Source organism: Doryrhamphus excisus, linkage group LG14 (genome assembly GCF_037039965.1).
Source record: "Doryrhamphus excisus strain RoL-2023G ecotype Guam linkage group LG14, RoL_Dexc_Guam_v1.1, whole genome shotgun sequence".
In the NCBI taxonomy this organism is placed as follows: domain Eukaryota; kingdom Metazoa; phylum Chordata; class Actinopteri; order Syngnathiformes; family Syngnathidae; genus Doryrhamphus; species Doryrhamphus excisus.
Window position 1 is genome coordinate 19,752,887 of NC_136370.1, and position 24,694 is coordinate 19,777,580.

General features: G+C 45.1%; 4 protein-coding genes across 5 annotated transcripts in view; 1 reads left to right on the forward strand and 3 right to left on the reverse strand.

The window, feature by feature from the left end:
• Positions 1-6,156, reverse strand: part of arhgap5 (Rho GTPase activating protein 5) — a 35,364-nt gene extending 29,208 nt beyond the window's left edge. The window contains exon 1 of the mRNA XM_058089966.2: positions 5,910-6,156. The gene's annotated coding sequence lies outside the window, so the exon portion shown is untranslated. The remainder of the gene's footprint in view (positions 1-5,909) is intronic.
• A 9,862-nt stretch (positions 6,157-16,018) lies between these two features.
• nubpl (nucleotide binding protein-like) lies at positions 16,019-18,989 on the reverse strand. 2 transcript variants are annotated; one of them, XM_058091117.2, is made up of 11 exons: positions 18,819-18,989; positions 18,314-18,458; positions 18,203-18,237; positions 18,050-18,140; positions 17,932-17,971; positions 17,782-17,872; positions 17,601-17,700; positions 17,392-17,477; positions 17,123-17,243; positions 16,301-16,383; positions 16,019-16,198 (listed from the first exon to the last, which is right to left on the reverse strand). In XM_058091117.2, the coding sequence occupies exons 1-11, from the start codon at positions 18,939-18,941 to the stop codon at positions 16,136-16,138; spliced, it is 978 nt and encodes a 325-aa protein (XP_057947100.2). In that variant the 5' UTR covers positions 18,942-18,989; the 3' UTR covers positions 16,019-16,135. The 2 variants fall into 2 exon arrangements, with proteins under 2 accessions (XP_057947100.2, XP_057947101.2); XM_058091118.2 differs by having other exon boundaries at positions 17,607-17,700; positions 18,819-18,987.
• On the forward strand, positions 18,913-20,139 carry dtd2 (D-aminoacyl-tRNA deacylase 2). The gene is made up of 3 exons (XM_078796091.1): positions 18,913-19,433; positions 19,516-19,581; positions 19,653-20,139. The coding sequence occupies exons 1-3, from the start codon at positions 19,317-19,319 to the stop codon at positions 19,974-19,976; spliced, it is 507 nt and encodes a 168-aa protein (XP_078652217.1). The 5' UTR covers positions 18,913-19,316; the 3' UTR covers positions 19,977-20,139.
• A 1,475-nt stretch (positions 20,140-21,614) lies between these two features.
• On the reverse strand, positions 21,615-24,431 carry LOC131140616 (uncharacterized). Its single transcript, XM_058091208.2, has 4 exons — positions 22,850-24,431; positions 22,590-22,790; positions 22,254-22,464; positions 21,615-22,194 (listed from the first exon to the last, which is right to left on the reverse strand). Exons 1-4 carry the CDS (start codon positions 23,553-23,555, stop codon positions 21,939-21,941), a joined length of 1,374 nt encoding a protein of 457 aa, XP_057947191.2. The 5' UTR covers positions 23,556-24,431; the 3' UTR covers positions 21,615-21,938.
• Between the last annotated feature and the right edge of the window lie 263 nt (positions 24,432-24,694).

Sequence of the window (24,694 nt, forward strand, 5' to 3'; positions counted from 1 at the left end):
ACTTTTTTTATGTGTTTTTATCTGACCACCACTCGGTTGAAAGCTAATTCTCCAATGAGCACCAGGCTTCACCTTCAGCGGCCCCCAGGTAAGTTGAGTTTGACACTTGTGAGGCCATATGTACGAACCATGCGTGCATGTAAAACTATGTGTACGCTACTTCCCACGTACGTATTCATCCACAGGCGGTGAGACTGGTACGCAACATTCACAGCGCCACTTCCCGTGGTGAAAATGTGCATACAGGAAGGCATGCTTCAGACCACACGAAGCCGAGACGCAGTCCTTTCATTTAGATTAGGAGGCACAAAATAATACATGAATGTGGATTTGGGAGAAACATTCACTCATTTTCTACCTCACGAGGGTCGCGGGGGTGCTGGAGCCTATCCCAGCTGTTTTCGGGAAAATATCAGTCCCTGACTAAAATAAATACTGACTATACCCTGACTAATAATAAATTTCAAGCATAACTTTCCCTTTGACACAAATATTTCTGGCTTTTGTGACAGCTATAATTTATTTATGGAATGTGGGAGGAAACCGGAGTACCTGGAGAAAACCTGCATGTGCTTAATTTCGCTACAACGCGTATTCTTCCATTGAAATGACCCTGCCGGGCTCTTGGCAAATCCACTTGCTTAAAAATGCTCTGAAATGTCATGAATGCATTAAGGTATTAATGCAGAGTGGCATCGTCACTACTTATTTTCTCTCACGCAAAAAACATAAAAGATATATGTACATATATGTTGATCAGGCGTTTGGGATTATAAAACATATAAATACGTATTTGGTATCGAATGAGTTAAATAAGTTAAACTTAGTACCCTAATTTTTAAATATTTTATTTCCATATTAAAATATTGAATATGAAAATATTAAACTCTAACATGACAATGGATACGCACTGAAGCCCTGGCTTCCGTATAATGCTGTACACAGCTGGGCGTGTGCTGTAGCTGATCTGTACACGGGGCTCCTTAAGGGGCGATGTGGGTGTCATCGGTGTCCCTTGTCACTGATGGCAGTTTGACTTGGAGTGGAAGCCATGTGCTCATCCAGTGGAAAGAGCGCTGGGGTTCCCTCTGCTCCGCCGGTGGAACACACGCTGGTATTGTGCGCAGCGGTGCGGTTTTTAGCCTCCTTTTTTTTTTTTTTTTACTTCCTCTGGGGTTCTAGTCTCAGAAGTCACCAAATTCCCGTCCTCTGTTACCTTCTGCTATTCTATTTGCTGTCTTTTAATTGTTACCGACCCATGTCTAATAGATTTTATTTTACCATTCAAATTCAGAATTAAGATAGAATTTAGCAAATGTAATCAGACATATAAAAATCATATTCAAACATCAAGTATAACAATTGACAAGAGAACGTCCCATGTGGCGTTTGAAGCGAAGCACCCCGCCGGGCCTAATTGGACTCCCCGCCGGGCTTGAAGAATCAGAAGCCACATGCAAATTGTCAGCGGTGTTAATCATGAAATGTGTCGCACAAGCACCGCGTGGACTCCAGAGACACAAGCTGATCTTGGATCAGTGTTCATTTGTTCACATTTCTAAAAAGACACCTTTGGTCTCGTCAGAACGTCCAACTTCAAAAACCCACAAGATATTCATTCATTCAGTTTCTACCGCTTTTTCCTCACGAGGGTCACGGGGGTGCTGGAGCCTATCCCGGCTGTCTGCGGGCAAGAGGCAGGGTCCACCCTGGACTGGTGGCCAGCCAATCACAGGGCACATATAGACAAACAACCATTCACACTCACATTCATACCTATGGACAATTTGGAGTGGCTAATTAACCTAGCATGTTTTTGGAATGTGGGAGGAAACCGGAGTACCCGGAGAAAAGCCACGCATGCACGGGGAGAACATGCAAACTCCACACAGAGATGGCTGAGGGTGGAATTGAACCCTTGTCTCCTAGCTGTGAGGTCTGCCCCCACAAGATATTAGACCGTGGAAAAGCGTGGAAGTAAGTCAATTCCCATTTGTCCTGTAATATGCTTCATAGTAGCCGGCCTGGTGATCATGGCAGCTAATCTGAGTTCCGTGTTCTCGACCTGAATTGTTTGCAATCACTCTTCTTTCTTGCTTATGTTGTAGTCAGTCACTTTCATGAAGTTTTATTTACTAGATGTATCCTGTTAATCTAAGGATACCACTGTCATATACTGTCAATACTGCCAGGTAGAGGACCTCAAGTATCTCATGGTTTTGTTCAGGAGTGAGAGACGGTTGCAACGTGAGGTCGTCAGGCGGATCGGCGCGGTGTCTGCAGTAATTTGGTTCGCTGTACCGAACCGTCGTGGCAAAGAGACAGCTGAGCCGGAAGGCAAAGCTCTCATTTTACCGCTCGATCTATATTCCCGCCCTCACCTACGGTCACGAGGCTTTGGGTCGTGACCGAAAGAACGAGGTCGCAGATACAAGGAAGCTGAAATGAGTTTCCGCCGTCGGGTGGCTGGACTCACCTTAAGAGATAGGGAGCTTAGTCATGTGGGAGGGGGCTCAGAGTAGAGCCGCTCCTCCTTCATATCGAGAGGGGCCAGTTGAGGTGGCTCGGGCATCTAGTCTGGATCACTTTGTGGTGCCTGGTTCTTCAGGTACATAGCGTCACAGACTTTGACCACCATTGTGACCTTCACAAAGACCACTGCTGCCATTTCAGCAGGAAAGCAATATTGATGTTTTGATTGGTGGGAGAGATACAATCATTCATCTTCATCTCCCAGCAGGACTTAAAACAATTACAACACTGACTGTCGCTTCCACTGGTTAAATGAATAATAACACAACACCCCCCCCCCCCAAGGATTACTAATGAACCCTTCAGTCATTGGATGATTCAAGCATTCCAAGCGGTCCTTGTCTGGTGTGCTTCCAAGACAAAGATCACTTCTATGGAAATGATGCTCTATGGCTGTGACCGCTGATGACTGTCACTGAGTGTGTGTGTGTGTGTGTGTGTGTGTGGGGAGGGGGGGGGGGTGTCAAACATATGAAGGTCTTAAGCCTGAATTACGCTCCAGTGCAACAAAGCCGGTGTAAATGACCTCAGTGTCCTCCAAAGTCTCTGAGGGACCTTGACGTGAACCCCGCATCAACAGCAACGCAGACTGCAGAGCAAGCTGAGGAGCATCTGAGTTGTCAGGTAAGATCACCTACAGAATCCCATTAGTTTCAGTTGCCATTGTTTATTCCTACACCAGACACGAAAATAGCTAGTCAAAGAGAAAAGTGGGTTGCGGTTGCCCACACCCCGTAAAACAGCCCCCAGTGTGTTTGTGGAGAATTGCATGTCAAGAGCTCATCACCCGCCAAAAACATATCCATGAATCAAGAGTCATGACTTCGCTGTCAAATAATTCAGTCTTTACATTGTTTTGACGAAATTTATGAGTTTGGAGTGGTGTGGGGGGGGGTGGTTTCCAAATATCAACACCAGCACAAACCGGCCTATTGTAAATCCCAGACACAAATACAGCATAGCAGACTTGGGGCCCAATAAAATCCATTTGGGGTTTTTTCTGCTTTTAATTTGGGGGGAATTGCGTTTTTTTACCTTTCACACTTTTTTTGGGGGGGGGGATTAGCAAATAAAATGTCCATTAATTTAAGGCATAAATTCTTACATTTATTGATGCAGTACATCACTGGACAATTTTGCTCAGTAATTCATAAGCCGTTAAGACGAGCTGGGGGCAACAATAAAAATGCCTCTCGTCATATTTCACTCAGATCTTGCACAATGTCAGCCGACATTGTAAAACACTCGCTTAAATTAACGAGCGGTCGAAGAAAAAAAAGGTGTAAGCATAATCACGAAGCCCGAGTCTCACACACACACACAGAGCCAAACCGGCATGCTCTGCTAAACTAAGCTAACCTAGCTAGCTTCCATTCATGCTCCTTAAGAGGAGTGTTACGGGCAGCCTTATGACCATGTTTAACTCGGGAGGAGGAGGAGGAGGAGGAGGCTGGTTAATGTTTGTGATGACATTCCGCCATGAATGAACGATCCACCTAGGAAATACTTCCCTACACAAACGTCCCTTCCCCTCACAAAGACAGTGTTTCACTCACATGGTGTCAATCTCTGTGAGATTGACCAATTCCGCTATTCTTTTGACGCAAAACTCCTAGAGCCTGACAGACTGTACTGCAATCACTGCAATACAATTACGACTAGGTTTTGTTCTGGCGAAGGGATCCAAGCGTTAATTTTTAAAAAAAGTCACCGATGAAATGACGATACTAAAAAGATGGTTTGATAAAAACAGATTAAATATTGCTATTTGGTAAAAACGAGAGACATTTATACTCAAATAGAAGTTGACAGGGTGATTGAAAATACATTTGTATCACTAAGAGATGACAAAATGAGTCGGAAATCTTACAATAAGAATATACAAGTGGCAATAAAGACTTCAAAGCCGAATAAAGCACGATTTCTTGCACCCGTATCAACACATGGCTATATAATATAATAGATCAATAATCACAATCATAATTCCCAACCCAAAATCATTCAAAGCCAAAATAGGACACATTGTCTTATAAATGAAATATAAAGATGTCAATAAGATAATAAAGGGACCTGTTCTATACAAAAGGTATAATCATTTGTGATCTGCCGACAATTAAGTGGCTGGTTGCCATGGGGATGAGAGATATGCATATCAGATATGTTATTGCCTTACACAGCTGTGTAAATAAACTAATATGGGAGCAATTAAAAGAGTTTTAGTGACCTGTAGTGACCTGTAGTGACCTGTAGTGACCTAAGCACGAGGACGGCTTCGCTTAGTACTGCTCAGGTTTCATATAGAAGTGGACGTACAAATATACATACTCTATTTTCAATTCAGGCGCCCAATAACGTTTAAATTCAAACAGTGACCACATGAGGATGATAAAAGCAAACACACCTAGTTTAGGAATACTTTGGTGATGATGCCCAACATGTGGGACTCATGGAGGACAGGCAAGAGTTCATTACCTGATTTCATAACAATTTCATAAGATGGGGTCCGTGGAGGCTGCGTGGGGGGTGATACAGGTTTAATGATACATTCGGGAAGGAGCAGCTACGCCTTCCTGAGTCCGGATGATGGACCAGGACTAGAACCAGGACCACGAAACCATGACGTGACCAAACCATGACACACAGTGCTAAGCTGACATCACAGTAGTGTCGCAATACAATGTTTCTGTCAGTGTTTGGGTTTTTTGTTGTTTTTTATTTAAACAGCGTCCTCCCCTCCTCCCCATTTCTGATCCACTATCCCTCCTTCCCAATAACCTGCAATAGGACCAATAAGAAACTTTGGAAGCGATCGAACGAAACGAGAACATTCTGAGCTCATTGTTTAACTGTATTAAACAATTTAGATTGATTAATGAATCATCGTTAAGACTTGATCTTGGTTTAAAATGGGCCAGTTTTGAGTTGGGGAATTAAAAGCAGCCGGTAACGCTTATGCGTCAAAGCACGCAGCACACACTTTGCTGTCGGGGTTATTGGCTTCTATGACAAAAACACCACCACCCGTTTTGTTTTGGCCCAAGTTACGCTAAAAATCGGGATTAAATCACCTTTCCGCGTCAGAGGAGCTAACGTTCGCAGGGCTATAGCTAGCTTAGCATGGCAGGAGCCGATGCTAGCCGAGACGTGCTAGTTTAGCATGCCCGCTAGCAGCTTGCTCGCTGTCCGCAGTTCAGCCAGCCTGCCGCGGGGTACAAACGCAACCTGGACCCGCTCCAATTCAGGATGCGGGCTCTTATGTCAGTTTATTCCGACCCGGGGTGCCCCGCGGGGCAGGCGTGTCCTCCCCCCCAACGGAGTCGTGGAGCTAGCCGAGCTAACGAAGTCCTAATCCAGCCCAGAGACATTCCAGTACCCACCTAGGAGGAACATGGTCGCTCCCACGTCCACATACCGCGGAGAAGAGCAGCGGGCAGTCCCTCATGAAAAACGCAGAAAAGTCCTTGGCAACATCCACCATACAAGTCCTGTGGTGTCCCGGAGGCTGCTCGGTCCGAGTGAAGGTGACGTCTGCCGCGATGTGACGACTAAGGTTGTGTTTTGGTGCTCCGGGAGAGGAATGTGTTGCTCTGCGTACAAGCAGCCAGTAATGGCGACTCTCTCTCGCTCGCCCCCTCTCTCTCTCGCTCTCTCTCTCTCTCTCTCTCTCTCTCTCTCTCTCTCTCTCTCTCTCTCTCTCTCTCTCTGTCTCTCTCTCGCTCTCTCTCTCTGTCTCTCGCTCGCCCCCTCTCTCTCTCTCTCTCTCTCGCTCTCTCTCTCTCTCTCTCTCTCTCTCTCTCCCCCCCTCTCTCTCGCTCTCTCTCTCTCTCTCTCTCTCTCTCTCTCTCTCTCTCTCTCTCTCTCTCTCTTCACCATACACACACTGGGTGTCGCCCCACCATTCCATTCACTCCTCTCTCTCTTTTCTTCACCTGTCTTCATTGACCAGAAAAGAACAATTACATTTCAGCACTTTAAAATCCTACGTCATAAAGCAAATACCTCTGACACTGTATAATTAACATATTTTTACTTCTTACTTACTTTTAGCATATTTAATGTATAACTGTGTCCAAATTATTACAGTATGCAACCCTCTCTTAAAGTGATATTCATTATTTACAGGTGTGCTGGAGCCTATCCCAGCTGAGAGGCGGGGTCTACTCTGTACTGGTGGCCAGCCAATCCCAGGGCACATATAGACAAACAACCATTCACACTCACATTCATACCTATGGACAATTTGGAGTGGCTAATTAACCTAGCATGTTTTTGGAATGTGGGAGGAAACCGGAGTACCCGGAGAAAAGCCACGCATGCACGGGGAGAACATGCAAACTCCACACAGAGATGGCCGAGGGTGGGATTGAACTAGGGTCTCCTAGCTGTGAGGCCTGTGCATGCTAACCACTCGTTCGCCGTGCAGCCTTGTGAGAAACCTTTTATTTATTTTTTATTTTTTATTTCACAGAATATTGTGTTTTATGCAAAAAAAAACAATTCAGTTCCATAGTCATCCGTAGTAGAAAACAAGTACGTTCCAGGAAAATATCAGTTCCTGACTAACAAATTGCAAAAACATACATTTCAAGCATAATTTTAACTTTGACACAAATATTTTGGGCTTTTGTGAGGGAGGGATAGAGAACATGGAGACCCTGGTCTCCTAGCTGTGAGGTCTGCGCGCTAACCACTCGACCACCGTGCAGCCTAAATTGATATAAAAACATCAAATGTTTTGCCGTGACGCAGCACAGAAAATACATAAGCTTCATCTGTGACGACAATGACAGGAATGGTTGACTGATTGATGTGGATAATCCTCTTCATTGGCCGAGTGTTTGACCAATAAATCACCCCAACATAAATGAACAGCCCTTCCCACACACTTCCGCACTCCTGTGATGTAATTACGTTTGGTATGATTTACCCCCCCCCCCCCCCCCGCTCCCACCCTCTCCACCGCCCTGGGAATTGTGTAATTATGTAAAATGTGCCTGGATTTGCTCATCAGGGAATGGAAGGATGAGCTGCTTGGGTGGAATAATCATCCCAAACTAAGCTAAACATGATAACAGCATTAAGACCAGCATCAGAGGGGAATAGAAGGTTGATCTGCATGCGAGGATATACAGTAGATGGCAGCAATTTGGAGAGATAATGAATGAATGAATACGCTGACATACAACACACAGCCATGCTCAGCCGACACAAACCAACAGGAAGTCATCAAAGCCAACAAATATGCGAGGGATGTGTTGTCGATGCCTTGCATCCTGCTGTGAGACACCAATGGACACTAGAAGGAGGCTACACCTTCATCTATATTTCACTTCTTAGCGCCACGATCAATAATGACTTCGGGGGCCAATTGGTTCCCTTGTGTACAATATTCCTTCTCGGTGAGCATTCCAGCTCCGGAAGTCTCCACTCAGCCAAACGAGGACGAACATGCTCCCTTTAACCACCAACAATGGCAGACTATCTTCTCTATTCATCATAAATATTCCACCGACAGCCGGTTTGTGATTGGATATGTGAGGTATTTGTGAGTCTTATGTCAAGCACAAGACATATATGTCAATCCACCCCCCCCCCAACCACCCCACCCCCACCCCCACCCCCCACGGGCACCGCAAGATCTCAATCCACAACAGTAAAAAAGAGCAGACTGTGCTCCCAACTCCCTCGACATCATGACCCGGTTTCCCTCTTGACATTCTGGGCTGCTGCTCCTTCACCGTCACAATTATCCCAACCCCACCAGGTCATATTTGGCATGGATTTCCCGAGCAAGGGTGACTGATTGATTGTTATCTTTGATGTTTTCATTTGTCAATGTCAATTTCTCACCAAGCTTTTTATTGATGCTCAAAAACCGAGGGGATTTTTCCCATAGGAAATAATGTACAGTAAATCCGATTCGTCTGTTCCAGACAAAAAACACCATGAAAAATAAATAAACTGTTCATAACCTTGTATTTTAAGTATTGGGCCCACATTGAAAGAAAATTAAAATTATTACGAGAATAAAGTCCAAAATTCATGAGAAGAATGTTGTAGGACATTGCTCTTCAGGAATGAAGGAAAACATTCGTCTTGCTTCTGGCAACATAATTTTGAAAATAAAGTTGGAAATTTACAAGAAAAAAAGTGATAATTTTGCCAGAATATAGTGGTAAATTTTTGAGAATGAAGTTGTAATTTTTTGTATAAAATCGTACATTTGTGAGAATAAAGTCGTAGTATTACATACAGTATCATTGTGTCATAGTATGTGTCAGAGGGAAAATAGAGCATAGCTCTTCAAGAAGGAAGGAAATCTTCCTTGTTATAAACTTTTGTTTATATATTATTATAATATAACAAGACCTCTAAAATTTGGGAGATTTGTGAAAAAAGTCATAATTGTGCGAGAATAAAGTTGTACATTTTTTACAATGGAGTTGTAAATTTACAAGAGGTGAAATATTAAGTCATAAAGTTACAAAAAATAAGAATAATGTTAGAAAGATAAGGTAAGAAAAAACTTGTGCATTTACAAAAAACACATACAGAATAAATTCATTTCAGGGAATAAAGTTGTAAACTTAGGAGAAAAAAGTTGAAAATAAAGTGGTAAATTTAGAGGAATAAAGTTGTAAACTCAGGAGAAAAAAGTTGAAAATAAAATCGTAAATTTAGGAGAATAAAGTAACCAAAAATAGGTGTACATTTACGAGAAAAAAAGCTGTAATATGACAAAATGAAGTTGTAAATTCATGAGAAAAATTCTGAAATTTATGAGGAAAAAAAGTTGTAGTACAGCGAGAATGAAGTTGTACATTTATGAGAAAAAGGAAGGAAGGATACCTTCAAGCTTTTATTTATAACGTAAGTTAGTTTTTGAATACTTACTTCCAGCCTGTAAATAAACCCTGGTCACATTTTGAAACCAGAAAAGGAACGCTGTGGAAAAAAAGTAAATATCAGACAGCAGCCAAGTACATTAATAAGTACATGATAGCATTGACTTGCTGTGATTGCGACATAATGAAGGACACGTGGTGATGATGCACAACATCGCCATCAGCAGACAACGTAAACAACACACTGTGATGGAATGTTTGCACTCCGAGTCTCCCATCCTCTCTCCGGCGCATCATTCCAAAGTGACACCCAAGGGCTTATGTGAGCTTTTTTCCTGCTGTAAATCTCCTTAAAGCCACTCTGTGAAAGTAAAGCTGGAGGGTGTGAGAGCGGAGACGGACGGCCTGTCCTCGCTTCCTGCCGCTCCCAAGTCAAGATGCCGTTCCTTCCCAGGCGGCGACTGCCTTCATGTCAGGAAGTGACGCGTCTCTTCGAGTCGAGTCGTCTTAATTCAAGGCGCTTTTAATACCTTCTGGTGTCAACAACAGTAAGGTTTATAGTTCATTTCCAACATGCTGAACGTGTGTCTCAAATGTCATTGGAGCTCCTTAGACTAGTAGCTGGACTTCATCTGCTCGCCTTTTGGGGACGGTTAAGACTAAAGCTGTCCCGCTCAGATGAAAGCAGCCTAAATGAGTCTTGTATTATGGTCCAGCATGAAGGTCTGCTGAAGGTCGGCCACTCTATTGTGTCCCCCTCAGCCGGGACGGCGTGCCAACCCCAGCGGGCCCAGGCAGGAAGTGGTCTGAGTATTTTTATACAACAATCCCAAGCTGGGAACGTAGATGCCTGGATCACCCTCATGGACGTCTTTGGAAGCAATATTCAGATTAAGTCAGGGATGTCCAAAGTGCGGTCTGCGGGCTGTCTGAAGTTATTATATTTGGTGATTCCCAGCTAGAATAAATATTTTCATCTGCCAACGGCGTTTTTGTGAACATAAACGTGAAAGTGTTCTTGCTGGGAAAGGTGGATTCATTTTGGGTACGCTGTGCGTCCATGCGGCACCTTCACGTCCGGCTTCTGAGCTCTGACAAAGTGTGTCCGACAATGAGTGCTCTTCATCGGGCACCAGCGGGTCTCCAGCTAGTAGATCCTAAATACTTTTCAGTTAGCACTCCAAATACTTTATTCATTTATCACAGGGGTGGGCAAACTATTTTATGCTTATAATTAATAATAATTAATTCCTTGAATTCTTTGTCTAATTGTATTTTTTTAATTGATATTTATTTTCATTCATTCATTCATTTTCTACCGCTTATCCTCACAAGGGTTGCAGGGGTGCTGGAGCCTATCCCAGCTGTTTTCAGGCGACTGGACTGGTGACTGACGAAGAGCACTCATTGTCGGACACACTTTGTCAGAGCTCATACCTATGGACAATTTGGAGTGACTAATTAACCTAGCATGTTTTTGGAATGTGGGAGGAAACCGGAGTACCCGGAGAAAACCCACGCATGCACGGGAGAACATGCTAACTCCACACAGAGATGGCCGAGGGTGGAATTGAACCCTGGTCTCCTAGCTGTGAGGTCTACCTACTAACCACTCGACCACCCTCTATATTTATTGTATTTTTTTTTTTTTTTCATGTCCCTTTTTTCACTTCAAAGCCATCTGGCGGGCCGGATTCAAACGCTTGGTGGGCCGCATGTGGCCCCCAGGCTGTAGTTTGCCCACCCCTGATTTATCGTGACCCTCAATGGATAACTTTAAAGTACAAAACGTGTCAGTGTGCCCTTCACGGTTTTTCTGAGCGCCGCCTCACAGCTGACTTCCTGTCCGCCCTGCGATGATATGCAAAAGCAGGCAGCAAAGTCAAATGAGGGATTTTCATCAGCTACGCTCTGATCAGGACAACAGAAGCTCTCTTTGTCTTCCCCCGAGGTCAAAGGTTGGCCTCCACGCACTCTGGCACCTGTGATCATGCTTTTATGATAAGGCAACATTAGCGATATGACATATATTCATACATACATATTCAACATTGTATTGCTGCATGCTGGCTGTTACGTTGTCCTGCTTTTTCACTGATTCCTTTTCCGAGCCATTTGTCTTCTTTGGTCTCCGTGACATCATAAAGGGGCGGGGCCAATGCTATGACATCATGAACCTTTAGAAATTAGTCAGCGTCTGCAGGCACAACAAACACGCAGCGCTTTCAAAATCAACACCAAACACTCAGGAATATTTCATAAAGTACTGGATTTCACCTATATCGCCATGGCAACCTCGCTGGGCTTCTAATTGGAGCCCCGGGCCAGTCTGCATCCCTTTCATCTTACGCACACATACAAACACACACGTACACACATACACACATACACACATACACACGTACACACGTACACACGTACACACATACACACGTACACACATACACACATACACACGTACACACGTACACACACAATGAGCCATTGTCTGGGATGTTGTATCTCCTCGTCACAGGTTCAAACTTTGTTCATCATGTCTCCATATATATTACATATATATTATATACGTAAATAAAGTACATACAATGTATTGTATATATTGTATACTGTAGTAAATAGGATGGACAGAGCAGGGAATGAAAGATTGGAGTTACTACCAACAGTTCAATTCCTGCCTCAAATGGAATACAGTGTTCCCATGTTTATTGCGGGGGTCGGTTCCCAAAATTGGCCACAATAAATCAAATTCAAGTGTATTTGTGTGCAATTATTATATACAGTAAAACTCCTCACCTCGTACACTTTATATACTTTTCTCAGACGGACACTCTCAAAATAGTTTAGAGAGTGATCAACACCAAATTATGAAGTGACTCACACTTATTTCACTCCTGTAAACTCCTCCTGCCTTTTGGTCCTGGCGCCGTTCCGCTGTGCTGTAGCGTTTTTACATCCCTGTTAAAACATATTGCTACTTTCCAAGCTAGCAAGCTAGCAAGCTAGCAAGCTAGCGAGACACGCCGTCTGCAGGGCAGCAAGAAGGAGATTGAGTGACAATGGTCTACAGCCAATCAGGACGCAAAGCAGACTGCCATTGAAGAGAGATGGTGAGAGAGAAACTATACTTCCCACAATGCATTTCTTCTTAAAGGGCCAAGTTTGACCTTTACATTCATACTTTGTAATAATAATAAAAAAGAAGCATTAAAGGAATTCCACGAAAAAGCGGAACCCGAAAGAGCGGTCCTTGGATATAAAAAATTATTTGAGAATTTTTGAAGAAAAAAACAGTAAAAATTGTGAAAAAAGAGCAAAGATGCCACAAAGCTGAGATGCAGTTTTTTCTACAATATATAACTTTTTAGCATACCTGCATGTGTCCTTGCATCCTTCCTTTGGACACCCCTGAGCTAGACCAAAGACGTGTCCTAAGGGCCTAAGGGTACTAAGAGTGTACTAGGGGCAGATCAAGGCCTGATCACCAGCTTGCAGCAGGTGGCTCCGCCCTCTGAAAGCTGACATTTTATTATCAACTTCTATACCGTTTATCAACTCGTGTAAAGTTGGCCCGCACAAACAGGAAGTGTTTCTATGCGGGCGGGAGTGTTGACCAACCACAGCGGAGTGGCTGGAATACATTAAAACAGCCCCAAAGAAATACAGATGAATAGGTGCAGATTCCGGAAGATCTATAAAGCTTTGGTGCTGGTTATTGTGTGTAGCTGCTCTATAGGAGTCCACAAGTCAATACAAAAGGCTGAAAAATGGGTCCCCTTTAATGTTCCCGTTGAGTCAGGACCGACAGAACCGCAAGCAGGATAATCCGGATACAAAGTGGCAGATTAGCTTTAGCACAACGCTAATAAGCGCTATGTTTATTAATCGGAGAAGAGAGGGATTGTTGCCATCAATTATTCACTCGGACACACTGGTGTGGTTGTGTGGCCTCAGGCGGGAATCATCAACCCTGACACACACACACACACACACATGTACACACATGTACACACATGTACACACATGTACACACACACACACGTACACACAGTGGCATCTATGGAAACACACACGGGACAAAAGGAGACGCCATCTGTGAACAAACATCATCTTTGTTGTGAAGCGGCAGAGCACACAGTGATGAGAAATGAGATGAAGGAAGGTTGGTGTTCAATTCCGTCCGTCCTTGTGCTTTTTCCAAGTGCACTGATTGCACAGCAAGCGTGATTCAAAGGGAAGACAAACAACCAGGTTGCAAGGACGCCAGGCTCGTACGTGTCTTTTAAAATGCCAGTTTGCGTTTTCAGACGGGGAGATGTGATGTTGGTCTTTTGAACAGCTCATTTAAATGATGACAAACTGCCCACGCTGCCTTCAAGGGACAGTTTGGATTTTACCACCTGAAGTTGTATGACATCATACACCCATCAGCGGTGTAACTGCGTGGATGACGCTGCGTTGCTGCCTTTGTCCACCAGAGGGAGTCAGAGTAGCCCAGAGCTCCGAGGGAGGCTGACGTCATTGCAGCACCCTGGCAGGCGCCAATGAATGCTTTGCTCAAACACAATGCATTATGGGAAAGGTTTGAATTTGTATGCAGATGAGATTTTGGTGTACATTTTTGACTTTAACCGACGCTAGCCGAGATTCCGCTGTCATTTGAACGACTCTTTGCAAGGAAGATCTGGCTCCCTTCAGAAGCCATCAATCCCATCCAGTGGCATGAGAGCACGTCTACGTTTGTCCCACTTTGCGGTTTTGTGTCTCAAGTTGCAGAAAAGTCTGAGCCTAGCCTGATTCAATAATACATTTGCGTTTTGTATTATTCATGTACGACTCTCATTTGGCAGAAGATTGAAAGCAGCGCAATCATTTTAATGTGTTTTTTATTTTTGGATGCTGGAGGATGACCTCATGGTGAAAATATGAACTTCAGATAGGAGCCAGCTCGTAGCGTAAGAGGTCCTGTTTGTGCCTACCACTTGTGTTAGGGCGGACTTAGATATGTTTTATAGATATTTTATTTATACAAAAGAAGATCCCTGTGGCTTTAATGGCACGTGCTTCTGCCTTTGATGGCAAAGGGCAGGGGTTGGATTCCCAGCCAGGGTTGTGTCAGAAAGGGCATCCAGTGTCAAAACTAAGCGTCTGTGGTGTCAGCGTACGTCACAACTCTAAGTCCAAGAGCTAAGTCGCTCACGCTACACGTAGAACACACCAAAGGCATAGGAAATACAGTCATCAAAAATTCAACTCCTTACTTTTATCCCTGTGGTTGACTTGCACACTGGAGGGGGCGTTGCAAGGGAGGGAGAGACAGGTTGAACGGGATTTCATTCTGTCATTTATATATAAGATATATAAGATAACTTCCTCTTCTCCTCCCAGATCTCTTTGTAACAGCGCACAGAAACCATGACCCTGCTAGTATTATATGCATAACGTCTGAGCAAGCATTGGAAGACTGGATGGATGGCGCTGCAATGCTGCTTCTGTCCACCAGTGGAGGCTGATGTCATTGCAGCACCCATGAATGCTTTGCTCAAATACAATGCATTATGGGAAAAGTTGTAAAGAATTTTTTTTCATGTTTTTATATTTCTTAGGTATCCTTTTTGAGTGTTAAGTTGCTGTGTGATGACTTTAGCCTTGTTGTTTTTTTTTGTAAAATGACACCATGAGTCAGGTTGTGATATTGATCCACAGGGTCAAAGTTTAAAGAAAAGACAAAAGTAGCAGTTAATACACCGGGAATTACAGTACCTTTATTATGGAACTTAGACCTCCACACTCCAGTCTCCCCAGTATAACACGGAAGCATATTCCCTGATCAGAAAGTGCATAATATTTACATTTTCTCATCTTCGTTTCATTTATGAAATCGTTACATTATACACTTCATTAGATGGTCTTTGAACGCACCACAGTGACCTACTATAAGATGCATAAGTGAAATGTATGCTTCAGTGGTGACCAGTGGTGAGTTAAAGCGCAGGATCATTTTTGTATGATTTTTTTTGTTTGTTTTTGTACAGAAAAAGACCCACAAATCACGTTTAAGGTCGCCACCCACAGGTTGACACTCCCTGCTGGACATAACTTCCCCCAATGCTGCCAGACAGCTATGGATCTGTGGCTTTCTTGGATAAATGCTGGCGCCTGACGTGTGAATGCAGGAAGCTAAGACTTGATGGCGTTGCATTTTTCGTAAGGTCTTAATTTGATTGAAGCAATCTTATTATTGAACGTACAATGTACGTGTCTTAAGGTCTGTGATGTACTCTTTTATAACCGGATATTGAATTTCCCCTCAGAGATGCGGGCCGCCGCCATAGAAGCCAACTGGAGTCCGTTGGCGACCTCTAGTGTTTGCTGATGTAACTGCGACCTCCTCCGATGCCGTCTGGAGAATCTAACTTTTTTCCTCGGACTATCCTTCTCAAAAAAAGCGTGCGTTGGAGGGGAATCGACCCTAGGGTCAACTGCTGGGAAGGCAGCAATGCTAACCACTACACAACCAACACTAGACGAATGATAAATGTAACAATAAAATCTGTTAGAAATCGTTAGAAATGAGGCTTAATTATTTGGCCTACTGGTGACAACATGGGAACTGTCAGCAGAAAACACAACAGACCAAACACTTTGATAAATAACTTTATTAAATATGACAATACTGACAGAATGTTTTTCAGTGGAACGAACGCAGGAAAGAATCAGTGCTTATTTCAGTCTCAGAAGTCTGCCAGGCTGACTTCCTGTCAAGTGTTGACCTCCGTCAGTCTTTGGACGACGGCAGATGCCACCTTCCTGTACGCCTCCGCCTGCACACACACACACACACACACAGACACACACAGCAATCAAAGAGTTAGTCCTCACAGCCTCTAATCATCACACCAAGAAGGAAATGTGATAAGTTGGACCTCAGGGCTGCTGGGAGACGAGATGACCACCGGCTGTCCTCTGTCTGACATCTCTCTGATGTTCATGTGAAGAGGGATGTCTCCTAAGGTAGAGACAGTGGCGTCATTAGGCCTATTTCAGGGGGGCTTCAGACCCCCTGAAACAATTTGATGGTGACTCTAAATAATTTGATATTTTTTTATTGATTTTTTTAAATTATTTTTTTTAATTTGATGGTGACCATAAATAATTTGATATTTTTAATTGATTTAAAATTATTTTTTTAATTTGATGGTGACTTTAAATAATTTGATATTTTTTATTTATTTTTGTAATATTTTTTTTTAAATTTGATGGTGACCCTAAATAATTAGATATTTTTAATTGATTTTTTTTATTTTATTTTTTTTTATTTGATGGTGACCCTAAATCATTTGATATTTTTTACTGATTTTTAAAAAAAAAAATTATTTGATGGTGACACTAAATAATTTGCTATTTCTTATTGATTTTTTGTTATTAATTGTTTTAATTTAATGGTGACCCTAAATCATTTGATATTTTGTGTACGTGTGTACATTTAATGGTGGCCTTAAACAATTGAGTATCTCTACTAAATCTGTCCAAAAGTGGGAAACTTATATCCCGCTTCTTCTTCCTTATTTGGTTTTTGGATTTTCTTGAATGTCTATTACATTCATTCATATCCTGTGCATCTCCAGGGGGCTAAGCCCCCTCGTCCTCAGACCCAAGTGACCCAAGTGGGTAGAGACATCCAAAATGTTACGTTGTGTAATACCTTAGGACAGGGGCATCCCTCCAGATATTTCAAGGTGTCTCACCTAATAGTTTGACTCCCAGCGTGTCTGCCAGCTGCCGGGCGCCATCCGATCCGAAGATGTGAGTCTGATGGTTGCATTTGGGGCACTGGAAGACGCTCATGTTCTGCACCAGACCAAGAACCTTCAGCCACAAAGACACAACGCAAGAATTCTTTCAGTACCAAAAGGTTCTCGGTCCTAACGGATGTCACTTTTACAGTATTTTTAAGCCATAAAAACGGCCACAAGGTGGCAGAAGTGCGTTTGAGAGGAATGAACTCGGTGCTGACCGGGACGTGAACTTTCTTGAACATCTCAGCTCCTCGACGAGCGTCCAGCAGAGCGATGTCCTGCGGCGTGGACACGATGACCGCACCTGCACATGGACAACCACTCAGGTACTTCACAGCTCGGAAGTCCCAAGCCCCGCCTCTTAAAGCGTTTACCCCCCCTCAGGCTGGGAACACGTCAAGCCTCGGACGGACGTGCCGACACGCACATTCACCTGCGACTGGGATGTTCTGGGAGATTGACAGCTGGACGTCACCTGTCCCAGGCGGCATGTCGATGACCAGGAAGTCCAAGGAGCCCCACTCCACCTTCACACGCACACACACTTGAACACACTCAGTCCAGCAGCGCGCCGTGAAAAAGCAGGAGGGAAATATGGGGATTGGAACCTGTCTGAGCAGTCTGTCGATGGCCTGCATCACCATGAGGCCCCGCCACACGATGGGGGCCACGTCCTCCACCAGGAAGCCCATGGACATGCTGAGGACACGCGGTGGAGGTTAGCGCTCACGGCTCTGGAAGTGGATGTTAGGACTCACCAAGGTATTCCGTAGTTGGTCAGCGGCAGCATCCGATTGCCTGGAAGAAAATGGCCGACTTCTGAGACGTTTGAATGAGGACGTATTGGAGATGTCACAGCCTAGCAGGGAAACGTACTGTCCGTCAGTTCCGGGTTGCCTTTCAGGTTCATCAGTTTAGGAATGGACGGGCCGTACACGTCAGCATCCAGCAGACCGACCGTCTTCGACTGACAGGAAGAAGCGGGATTAAAAAAGAAAAGTGAAGAAGCCATCTGGGAATATTCCTTACCGGATCATTGGCCATCAATCCCAGTGCCAGGTTCACTGCACAGACACAATTAAATACATGTCAACTCAACAAACTATTTAAGATGTCCGTTCCCCACCAGGAAGCTGCTACCTGCCGTGGTGGACTTGCCCACGCCGCCTTTCCCGGAAGCAACCACAACAACCTGCTTGACCCCCGAGATGGGCTTCTGCTTGGGAAGACCTCGGGCCATCTGCTGCTTCTGTCTTTCTTGTAAGGCCTTGCCGTCCACAGACCTCTGGCCAACAACGACATCAGATCAAATAAAGTCAAAACACGTCATAATAGTGGAACTCTACGTCAACTTGTGTTGTAATGCGGTCCGGTTGTCAAGTTCGGTCAAAAACAGCAGTCACTTCCGCTTTTTTTCTGATTAAAAGCTAATATTCAGAAATGTCAAAACATTTTAACGGGACGAAGGTACAATAGAAAGCATTTCATATTAAATTTACTAATTAATCAATGTTGGTCTTAAACGTACGTGACTTTTAATGCATGTTACGGACGTACACACGGGCGACTTCCGGTTTCCGGAGCGACTGCTAAGCTAGCCTGCCACAAAGTGAACGCTGTCCGTGGAAATGTACGCATGACTTACCTGGAAGCGTATAAACTGTCCCCCCAGTGCCGACGCGGGGTTTATTTCCGGTCGATTCCATAAAGCCGAGGATTTGTTTACGTACATTAAACAAGACAGTCTGCTGTATGTGAAGTGCGCCATCTTTGCAGTCTACAAGCTGCTCGATTGCTAACTTGGGGCGCGTCAACATTGCGCATTACGACGCAGCGTTGATAGCGAAAAGTGTTTTTTTATTGTTGTGGATGTTTTGTGAAGTGAGAATGTTTTGGATGTATTAAGGTCATTTTAAAAACAGTTAATATTATTGCTAGCAGTAATTCTGAGTATTAATTACATATGTAGACGAGCTGCTGATGACGTAACCAGGAAGTGTGAACCAAGTGAAGGGACTCCTTCGACAGTTCACTTTTTTGCAAGACGTTTCTTTGTTTAAAAACGTGTATTTTATGTGTGTTTTTCTTGAATAGTCAGTAAGACAGTCTCCGAATCGTCGACCGAGCCTTGTTTGTGACCGGAATGAGTGACAGAAGCTGCGGTTCCATGCCGGTGGCCCGCGCTGTGCTCCAGCAGTGTCTGCAAGCCCGGCTGCAGGTGACCCCGGCCGGGGAGCATTCAGAGGCCCAATGGGTTCAGGTGAGAAACGTTAAACAAAACGATGACCAAATACATAAGTATCAGTATAAAGCCGATAACATTTATACGTTTGTGCTGGCATGTCGAAAGAGGAATGGTGATCTACGTCTGTTTTTTCAAAGGAGCAACAGACGACATCCTGCCCAAGAAGGGGGGGTGACATCTCCACGACGTTTGCGTCATGGGGATTCCGTGTCAAAGTGGTCTGTTGTGTCTTGCTTAGTTTCCACGCTGTTGAACTTGCGGCTGTGCGAGTCAGACTCCGGGAAGATGGTGTCGGTGCTGGAGCTCCCCGGCAGCGTGCTGGTGGTCCCTCAGGCCACACTGGGGGGCAAAGCCAAAGGCAAAGCCATGCAGTACCACAACAACATCGGCAAAGAGGACGGACTGCGGCTCTACGCCGCTTTTGTTTCTCTTTGTGAGCAGGAACTGGCGGCGGCTGTCTCGTCCAATAACGTGACAGTCAAACACGGAACCTACGGGAACAGACAGGTCCTGAAGCTGGACACCAACGGGCCTTACACGCATCTGATGGACTTCTGAAAAGCCGAGATGTGTGTGGAGTTAATTCAAGGAGAATTATGGCTCCAAGAGAGGCCTGGGTGTTTGTCCTCTGGTGAAGATAAAACCCGAATCGGTTCCAGACCTGGCAGTGGTGCGTCAATATTCACAAAGTAAGATTAAATAAATGAAATATTTGCATTAACTTTCATAGACAACCTCCTTAAAACCTTAAAGGGACCTTTTGAAACCCTTTTAGACACCTCAGCTCCAAATTGTAACACTCTGTGTACCATTGGACCAAGCTGACGAGGACACATGGTCTCCATATGTTCTGCCCAGGCCCTCCAGATATGAAATATTACCCCGTAGTCATCTTTACACTATTACCCGATGTATTAGACATCATAAAAACACTATATAGACATGTTAGCATCCTACGCATCACAACCGATCTGAATGCATTTCTGAATGCCTTATACGGGGTCAGGCAAATGATCTGACACATTTGTAGGTTAAATAAAAGGCAAATAAAGTAAAGAAACAAAAAAGCGTTTTTATTATCGAAAAGTACATATAATGCCATTTTTTAAAATTAATTTTGGAGTCGCTGCCATGAATTGGAGCGGTGAGCATGGCGCTTTCATCGTGGAAACGTTTATCCCAACAAACGAATCTCGTACTGCAACACAACGAGCGTTCCGTTTGCACTTCAGTCTTGGTAGACATGATCCCGTACCAGGTCCAAACCCCATCTAGTTATGGGTTACCAACCAATCAGAGCTGCTGGATCTGCATTGGAACCAAAATCAACCCGTCGACCTCGCACCGCCGGAACTGATAAAAATGTTAAAACATAATGAAACAGAATGGCATTATAGTCATGTTGCTTTACTTTATTTGCCTTTTATTTAACCTACAAATGTGTCAGATCAATTTGCCTGACCCTGTACTTGTACTGTAGTCCTTTGTGTGCTTAATTTAGGCCGGAAATATGTACAATTTGCTTAAATATGCACAATTTTGGCCCACGACCTAGGAGTGAAATGATTCCTTGAAGAAGTTGAGTACCTCAATTTTTTTTTGCTTTGAAGAGTTAAAATAAATAACCAAAAATAACAGATTTTTTTCTAAATAAATACATAATTAAAATGTGGGCGTCACAGCTAGGGGACCCGAGTTCGATTCCACCCTCAGCCATCTCTGTGTGGAGTTTGCATGTTCTCCCCGTGCATGCGTGGGTTTTCTCCGGGTACTCCGGTTTCCTCCCACATTCCAAAAACATGCTAGGTTAATTAGCCACTCCAAATTGTCCATAGGTATGAATGTGAGTGTGAATGGTTGTTTGTCTATATGTGCCCTGGGATTGGCTGGCGACCAGTCCAGGGTGGACCCCCCCGCCTCTCGCCTGAAGACAGCACCCCAGCGATCCTCGTGAGGATAAGCGGTAGAAAATGAATGAGTCCTAAAGCATATCCATGTATCCACAAAGCACCATAGTGTAGCAAGCTGTAAAGCTAATTAATAGCATTTTAAACACGATACTCCCAAGATGGGCCCAGTGAGCATGGTGGATGAATAGCGGTGGGTCCGACGTATGTTAAATATCAATTTAAAAAGATGAATATGAATATCTGAATATGCGATGACTAAAATATTCAATAGTTGCAGCCCTAGTTGAATTATTGACACCATACGAAATAATTCCAATGAAAGTTATCTTTAATGGCCCTTTAAGGACATGTAAATAAAGTGTTGCTGACACATGAACATTGGTTCCTATCAGTGAATGTCCCTTTTTGGCCAGCAGTGCAAAAGCAACGTCTACAAGTCACGACTTAAGTCATCTTCATCTATCAGGTCACAAACGTCTCGCCAACTAAATGAAGTTCAATTAAATGTCATCCAAATGAAACATATGAGGAGCAGCCATGACAAGATGATTCTATGGGAAACGTCCTGTCGCTCTTTGATCAATGGAAAAGTTGAAAGTTCTCCTGGTGATCATCGGTCTCCCTCCCAAACACAGTTGCACTCCCTCAGGGGGTTTCTCTGGCGCATGGTCGTGATGACGGTGATCCTGTTGGCCGACAGCTCTCGCAGCTGGTTGATGAGCTCCTGGACGCAGGGGCTGGGCCACGGGTGTCCGTTCAGGTAGTCCCTCAGGATGAAGGAGCGCTCCACCAGCAGCTCCAGACGCTCCAGGTGTCGCAGCCGGTGGAGGCTCAGCAGGTCTTTCTCCGGTTCTCGTCGGAAGAACCTGCAAGGTGAGAGAACGTGTGATGGGAACACATTAAATGTAAGGAGGCGCGGACTCACCTGATGCGCAGCGTCCTGAGCTGAGGGAACAGCATGGGGATGCGCCGACACAGGCTGCCGCTGGAGCGATTTTGCTCGATGTCCAGATGTTCCAGAGACAGGACTTTTGGAGCGATGGAGTCCAAGTCCTTGAGAGTGATGGCCACACGCAGCGTTAGCCTGGTCACGCTAGCAGGGATGGTGGTGGTGTAGAGGGCCAAGGAGTTCCCACCTGTGGAAGGACATGGACGTGATTGTGATGATACAATTTATGCTACGTGAACAAAACATCCACATCCCTGCTTTTACTCTTCATGCTCGTCTTCCTTGGCAGAGGTCAGATTCCCCAAAACTCACCAACGATGCTGAGAGTCTCCAGATGCTTGAGAGGACTCAGCCAGGAGGCCAGGCGGCAATCCACGCCATCTCGAATGTACCTGTAGCGCACCGTCAGCGATCTGAGCGACGTCAGGCTCCTCAAGGCCGTCTCGGGTAGGATGGTCTCCGGGTAGTCCACCAGCTCCAGGCTGGTCAGAGCCGGACCGCCGTACTGGGATCCTGAGGAAGAGGTTCTACTTAGACTCGAGGTCTTGAGGTCTTCACTCGTGTGTTCTTACCTGGATGCTGCGGGTCCGGGGGGTTCAGGTAGTCGTCGGGCAGAGGTTCCCGCGGCTCCCCCCTCATCCCCCATGAGAGATGCGTGAGCTTCTTGAGGTGGACCATCATGTTGTGGAAGTCCTTGCGGGGAACAGGCCGCACCTTGTCCAGGCCGTAGCCTTCCCCCTGCTGATGGAAGAGCAGGAACCGCAGGTTGGTCAGGTCCGACACCGCCTTCACGAAGCTGATGGTGCACGTCAGGCGGACGTTGCACACGCTCAGGTGCGTCAGCTGATGCCTCAGGTGGGCGCTCAGGCCGGGGCCCAGCATGGGCTCACCCCAGGAGGTATCCCGCACACCCAGATCCCTGATGTCCGAAAACTGCAGTAGATGGTCCAGGTACTTCTGCTTGTACACCCGTCCTCCATCCGCGAACACGATGGCGGTGAGCGACGGGAGGAACTTGACGAGCCGGCGCCATTCTTTCCGCCGCAGGTGACGCACCGCTACCCGGGTCAGCTTGCGGTGGCGTAGAGTGTCCCAGAAGCCGAACGTGTAGCGGCGGAGGTCCGACAGCACCACGGTGTGTCTTCTCCACAGGTACGGGTGGTCCACCAGCTGCTTGAGGGCCCTGCAGCAGCAGCGGACGGCGTGTTTCTCTTCTGTGCTCAGGAAACAGAACACGGACACCCAGAGCTCCGGAGGCAGGGGCGGCAGCTCCGACATCTGCTCCTCGGGTCAGTCGCTGCTCAGCGGCGTGGACGATGCTGGCTGGCGAACGCTAATCTTCTGGCGTGTTGGCTGTGGTGGTCCTCGAGTCATCAATTTTGGTGGGAGTTTTTTTGTGTGTTTTCTCACCTGTGTTGTGTGTGGCCGTTACGGACTACCGTCCCGCCTACAACCGTATAAACACCCGGGGGGGTCTTCCTCGGCTCCCTGGTGGAGGGCATGCCTGCCAGCTATATGGGCATGCATTCTACCCACTACTTTTAATTGTTACATTTCGTTTTGCCTTCTCTTCTACGAGTGTTCTTATCAGACTAACCAAAACATTATTTTACACAACGACCTAAAGTTTTTACCTTCACGCAAAAGTCGCTCGGTCGCTCTCGTACAATTAAAACGTCAAAAGCTTAAGAGGGTCGCTCCAGTGTTTTATTTTAATTTATTGACGTCAACAACAGCCAAAACATATCAAGACAATTTAGGAACATTACTAATAAAATAGGACCCCAGCAACGGTAATACTACAAAGAACGGAATTAGAAACATCAAACCATAGCCGGCTGGCCTCCGCATATGTCGCCATTTTATCTCGTGACAGACGTCGGATCAACGACAAAAGCTTTGCGGTGGATTTAAACATATTATTGTTGTATTTAATAGCAAAAAAAGGTCCCGTAATTTATAAATTGATGACCAGAGACCCTATCCGTCTCGTCTGAATTCAGATCCAAGGCAGCCGAACACTGCGTACTTCCGCCTCCGAATTCTTCCTCGTGGGGAGTCCAGAAGTCAACTACCGACAACAGCTCACTGCTGCCCCCTCTGGTTGACTGCGTAATAGCAGTCATTCCAGTTTACTGCTGGTGTTAACGGAAAAATACCAACAGAATGAACTAAATTCAACACTTCTGAAATAAACTCATTATAGCTACCATGTACTCATTTTGTATTTGCCAGGCCTCCGTTGATTACGTCATACTCAAGGGAATCCGTTTTTTTGCACCAGTGTTTGTTTGTTTCATAGAGTCGTTCGTCACCATCACAACTCGATGACAAGTGGTGACCCAAATTTCAGGATTTTTCAACCCAACATCGTAAGCTCTTCTCCAGCAGTTATCTGCAGCTGTGTGTGGAAAGGG